This window comes from Ursus americanus, chromosome 16 (genome assembly GCF_024610735.1).
Source record: "Ursus americanus isolate L20-20 chromosome 16, mUrsAme1.1.p, whole genome shotgun sequence".
In the NCBI taxonomy this organism is placed as follows: Eukaryota; Metazoa; Chordata; class Mammalia; order Carnivora; family Ursidae; genus Ursus; species Ursus americanus.
This window is the reverse complement of record NC_142142.1, coordinates 62,983,117-62,989,027: the sequence shown is the minus strand read 5'-3', so window position 1 is coordinate 62,989,027 and position 5,911 is coordinate 62,983,117. Positions and strand designations below refer to the sequence as shown.

General features: G+C 47.0%; 1 protein-coding gene across 1 annotated transcript; it reads right to left on the bottom strand.

Annotated features, from left to right (window-relative positions):
- Nucleotides 1-5,911, bottom strand: LOC123792352 (interstitial collagenase-like). The gene is made up of 9 exons (XM_045797513.2): nt 5,668-5,911; nt 5,428-5,576; nt 5,064-5,189; nt 4,150-4,305; nt 3,871-3,988; nt 2,491-2,624; nt 1,562-1,724; nt 462-565; nt 1-289 (listed from the first exon to the last, which is right to left on the bottom strand). Exons 1-9 carry the CDS (start codon nt 5,880-5,882, stop codon nt 180-182), a joined length of 1,275 nt encoding a protein of 424 aa, XP_045653469.2. The 5' UTR covers nt 5,883-5,911; the 3' UTR covers nt 1-179.

The window sequence follows — 5,911 nt, the reverse complement described above, 5'->3', positions numbered from 1 at the left end:
GTCACTGTACAGTACAGTACAGCCCTGGTTTCTGATGTGCAGTTTGATGACGGCAGTCCTACGGCTGCGTCTCAGGATTGCCACGAGATGAAAACAAAACACTGAAGCAGCCGGGTCCTCAGAACCCCCAGAGCTCTTTAGAAGAAGTTTTTCTTTTTATTCTTTCTGGTAGTCAATCATCATTTACTTCTGCAATTGAACCAGCTGTTGGTTTTCAGGAGAGTCAAAATTTGCTTCGTTTTAGGATCACATTTGTACTGCCTTTTTCTATGAAAGAAATAGAAAAATCCTAGAAATAAAGTGAAAGATAATGATCATATTAGACAAATAGACAGTGATTTTACATGTGAATTCTTGAAAAAAAATACACATTTTCACACATGCGATTTGCTTTCACGTCTAAGGAACAGCCCACGTGTTATTTCTATGGCAGAAAAACGAAGAAACTGGACGGGCTTTACCTCCCTCTTGGAAGACAGCATCAACTTGTTTGCCAATTCCAGGAAACCCGTGAGCTATCTCTTTGGGAAAACCTGTATCCATAGACCATGTGTTTTCATCATATCTGGTAAAAAAAATAATTGTTAGAAAAATCAGAATATGAGTAATATAATAACAATCAGTAGCACTCAGTATTAAGCCTTAACTCACTGTTCTGAGGGGTTTGAGTGCACGGATTCATTTAACCTTCAGTGTCAGTCTGAGAGGTGGGGCTACCTTTATTTGCATGTTGTAGGAAACCAACAACTGTTTTGTTTTTTTTTTAAAGATTTTATTTATTTATTCGGCAGAGATAGAGACAGCCAGCAAGAGAGGGAATACAAGCAGGGGAAGTGGGAGAAGAAGAAGCAGGCTCACAGCAGAAGAGCCCAATGTGGGGCTCGATCCCATAACGCCGGGATCACGCCCTGAGCCGAAGGCAGATGCTTAACCGCTGTGCCACCCAGGCGCCCCTCCAACAACTGTTTTAAACAGTTGAGCGGGCACATCACCAAAATGAAAATAATAGGAGTGTTTAACTGGAAAGGGTCCCAGTTCAACAGGGTTATGGGAGACTGGAACCCACGAGACCATTCCTAGAGTGGCATCAACTCTAAAAATCTGATTCAAATTTTATCTCGGACTCCACTGTCTACCCTATCAAGGAGAAATACTGTGGGAAAGAAGGTTCCTTTAATCTCTGTTTTAAATTCCATCCTACAAGTCCCTTGCCTTCCAAGGACAGACATGGTGTGATGATACCAGGTAGGGACACGGACGGCTGGTCTGGCTGCGTCTGTTCATCATGGGAGGAGGGAGGTTCAGCACAGTTTGAGAATAATTTTATAGATTTTATTTATTTATTTGAGAGAGAGAGTACAAGCAGGGGCAGGGAGAAGCAGGCTCTCCGCTGAGCAGGGAGCCCGACACAGGGCTCAATCCCAGGACCCTGGGATCCTGACCTGAGCTGAAGGCAGACGCTTCACCAACTGAGCCCCACAGATGCCCCAAGAATAATTTTAAAAGGCAACCCCCCTTCCACTGAGTGACCTGACTCTGACTTCCAAGGGTCTGTCGTTACCTCCAATACTCATTGGCAACAAAGAAGTACGTCTTCCCAGTTTCATCCTCGTGAACAGCGGCATTGATGGTCTTCACACTCTGCGGGAAGCCCAAGGAGTGGTAGATGTCCTTGGGGTAGCCTCGCACCATCTGATCCGCATTGAAGGCCCAGTATTTACTACCTGTCAACCAAAAAATGGACCATGAAAACTTTGCCAGGGACTCTGGAGGGCAGTCAGCAGGCTTCCCTCCAGACTTGCGCTCACGAGAGGCGCATGGAGAGTTTTTTTTTTTTTTTAAGATTTTATTTATTTATGTGACAGAGAGAGAGACAGCCAGCGAGAGAGGGAACACAGCAGGGGAGTGGGAGAGGAAGAAGCAGGCTCCCAGCAGAGGAGCCTGATGTGGGACTCGATCCCGGAACGCCGGGATCACACCCTGAGTCGAAGGCAGACGCTTAACGACTGCGCTACACAGGCGCCCCCGCATGGAGAGTTTTATTTCCCAGTGAGGTGCCCCTGAGATGGGCATCTCTCCGGTGTGGGGTGGACCCCTTCCCCAGCAGTGCAGGGCGTGTGTGGGACCACGCGTGGTTGGGCAGCCGGGCCACACTCTCTCCTGTGGCTTTAGCGCGTCTCCCCGGATGGCGCCTCTCAGCTCTTGGCTGGGCTGGGTCCTGACAGAGAATAGTGTATGTGCTCACTGAGTTCTTCCAGAATGTGAATTTGTCCTTCCGTCTCACGGGGTATCTGCAGAACCATGTGCCAGCACCCCGCAGAACGGCGGTGTGAGACTTCCGATGTGCACAAATCCTCCTGATTTCCACCGCGTGAGCGTCAGATCTGCTTTAAGCTTCTTCACTTAAACGGCCCCCTTAACTTTCAGCCAAAGAACCTGATGAGAGCGTAACTCATAGAAACATTGACCAAAAAAACCCAGAAGTTTTACCTTTAAAAAAGAAGACTTCATTTCTGTCAACAACGCTGTAAGCCGCGTCCACCCCTCTGGACAGCGATTCCCAGAAGTCAGCAATGACATCGAGATCCACTGTTTTGTGGGAGGGACTTGTGCGCAGGAAGAACCTGGTTTAAAAGAAAGGGCGCGATCCAGCATTTCTTCTCCCCGGACACGAGTCTCACGCGCACAGAGGGGCCGCGTCCGACCCGCCGGGCCCTTCCCTGCAGGAGGACTCATCTCCCAGAAACCGTCCTTGGACGCAGACAGGAGATGGAGGCTAACGGAGCTGTTAGAGGCCGCTCCGACCGACGGGGGTAACGACGGCTCACACTTCCACATGGGCTGACGGAGTGTCTCCAAGACCACAGACACCAAATGCAAGCGCACGGCAAGCCACCAGCCTTGGGAAGGACCAGAGGCCATTCGCGCGGGGCGGGGTCCTCCTTGTCAGCCCCTCAGCAGGCGCTGTCCATGCATGCATCCCACTGCCAAAGTTGCCTGCAGCTTCGGCGCTCAGGCCCGAGAAATACCTCCCAGCCCCTGAGCTCGCCGGCCCCAGGGGCATGCCCCCCTCCTTCCTGGGCTCCAGGCTACACCACCCTAGGCGCGGTGTAGACCTCTGATCTGAGCAGCCGCGTTCAGAAGAACCTATTCTAACTCACTGACGTGTTTCTCACCCTAGACATGAGATGTAGAAGGAATTGGAAGACCATTTCTTGCTGCATTTCTGACAAGCCTGTGGTCTTCAACAAGGAGAATTCTGTCTGTCTGCCCAACGCCCCATGTTTGTATGTGTGTTACTAGTAGAGTGGGGGCCTTACAATGCCTTTCACTCCATGAAGTTTCAGGTGACTGAATGACTTATCTGTGATAAAAAGTTTTTTATTCTTTTTTTTTTTTTAAGTAATTTCTACACCCAATGTGGGGCTTGAACTCGTGACCCTGAGATTGGGAGTCACATGCTCTCCCAGCTGAGCCAGCCAGGCACCCCTTAGCTGTGATAAAAATTTTTGAAGAGTAAACCATTTCATGTAAATGCAGTATTATTAAAATTACATATTAAAAGTATATTACTAAAGAAACATATAGAACATTCAACAAAATATCAGAACCCCTTAAAAACATAAGTCAGGGTTCATGGTAATTTCTTTTTTTTTTTTTTACCTTTTTTTAAAAAAAGATTTTATTTATTTATTTGACGCAGAGAGGGAGAGAACACAAGCAGGGGGAGCAGCAGAGGGAGAGGGAGGGGCAGTCTCCCCACTGAGCAGGGAGCCCGACATGGGGCTTGATCCCAGGACCCTGAGATCATGACCTGAGCTGAAGGCATATGCTTCACCAACTGAGCCAACCAGGCGCCCCTGTTTTTACCTGTTTTTAAAGAAGAATAATTCTCCACGAATTGTGGTTACAGCATCAAATGTTAACTTGCTGTCACAGGCTCGTGGTACTTGCAGTTCTCCTGGCTGGATGGGATTTTTGGAAGGTCCTAAAACATAAATAAATGTTCTGAACTGTTGGCGTATTATGTTAACACAAAAGCACTTAGAATGAAGGCTCTTTCTTAAAGGATGTCACTAATAGCTGTTTATTTGAACTCCACATACAGACCTCCGATCGCTGGTCCAAGGTGCTTTTCTTTGTGCTCACCATAGAGGGCCTGGATGGCACTGATGTCCCTCTGAGACAGCAGGACGTCCCTGTAGCTGTTGTAGCTGGGGAACATCAAGGAACCAATGTCGTTATCGTGCCCGAGTCCAAGGGAATGGCCCACCTCATGGGCTGCGACGTAGTACAAGTTGAAATCTGAAAAACAGCAACAAAACGTGTTTGCAGTTCCTGGAAGGCATTTCCTAGCATCCCGAGAAGGAAACGGAAGTCTCCAAACCACAACAGCATTACTGTTGGCTTTGTGCAAATTTGGTGTGTTTTTGGTGGTGTCTTTGTACGTGGGGTGTCTGTGTGTGTGCGTATAATCAAAGAAAGGAGAGGACTTTAATAATTCGAGGTAGGCTAAAGTCCGAATTTCTGAGATTGGGCTAGTATAATTCTTGGATGAAGTCAGCCAACACAGAAAATCCCTTTGATCAATAAATATCAAAAAATAAGGTAGAAATTGTTATACTCTAGAGGAATAATAGTATTCTATTAACATTTATTATGTTTTCCTGCCCATAAATACTATATTGTGCCCGGTTTGAAAATTTAGATAATGTAGGAAAGTACCAAGAAAAATTTCCCAAAATCACTTTACCAAAATAACCATTTTAAAATTTTGGTATAGGATTGTATATACGACAATGTGATTTAAACATCCCATTTTCTGAGTAACATATTTTGTTGGTAAAAATTACTTGCAGAAATAATATTCCCTTACATTTTTAAATAAAAGGACACAATAGAGTTACCATTACCCTTCCAGGAAATTATAATTTTAATCAAAGCTTATGTTTATTAAAGTACTTAAGGCTAATCACAAACTTGGCTCACTTTACTGAAGGCATTCTTTTAGATACAAACGTTGACCCATGAAAGGGAAAAATAGGAAAAATTGGTGGACTCACTTCTGAAATCACTGGTCCATCTTTTTTCTTCATCGAAATGAACATCTCCTCCAATGCCTCTTCCTGGTAGGAATGCATGAGCGAGAGTGTTTGCAGGTCTGCCGAAGGGGTAGCTGTCCCCGTGATCTGTGAGGAACAGCGAGGCAAAGGCAAATAAATTCCCGTTTCTATCCAGCTTCCCCTCTCCCGGAGGGGAGGACAGTGACAAGGAGCCCAAAGGCATTCTTCATCTATGACGCTTCCCTTCTTTGGCCTGTAACACCAACGGCCCGATAGGAACACTCCTTCCTCAGCACAGGGGAGCAGGTCTGGGATCGGGGGGAGGTGACGTTCAGTAGGGTTTCAGGTGACAAGAAGAGCTTACCTCCCCAGACAAAGGATATCATGATGTCTGCTTGACCCTCAAAGATCTTGGTGAAGGTCAGGGGCGAGACGTTACTCCAGAGTCGAAAGGCTTTCTCCATGGCACTGTCCACGTCTGCTCTTGGCAAATCTGGTGTGTAGTTTTCAATCCTTAAAATGGAATAAAACAGAGACGTAAGGACTCATTGCTTACGGCTCTGATGGGAAATAGCGCCCTCGCTCCGGTGCTCGGTCTGCTTACCTGTAGGTGAGGTGTGTGTGCTCCCATCGGAGGGTCCTATCAGTGAGGACGTACTGAGCCACGTCGGGCACCCCACATCGGGGCTGCTTCATCACATTCAGGGTGTCAGCATCTATCTTCCCGGTCACCTTCAGCCCAAAGAATTCCTGCATCTGCTTCAGCTTCTCAGTCACCAAGCTGCTGTTCCTCTGCCTTCCGGATTTGCTGGTTCCCATCTTCAGGTCGTAGAACTTCTGCAGGTAGT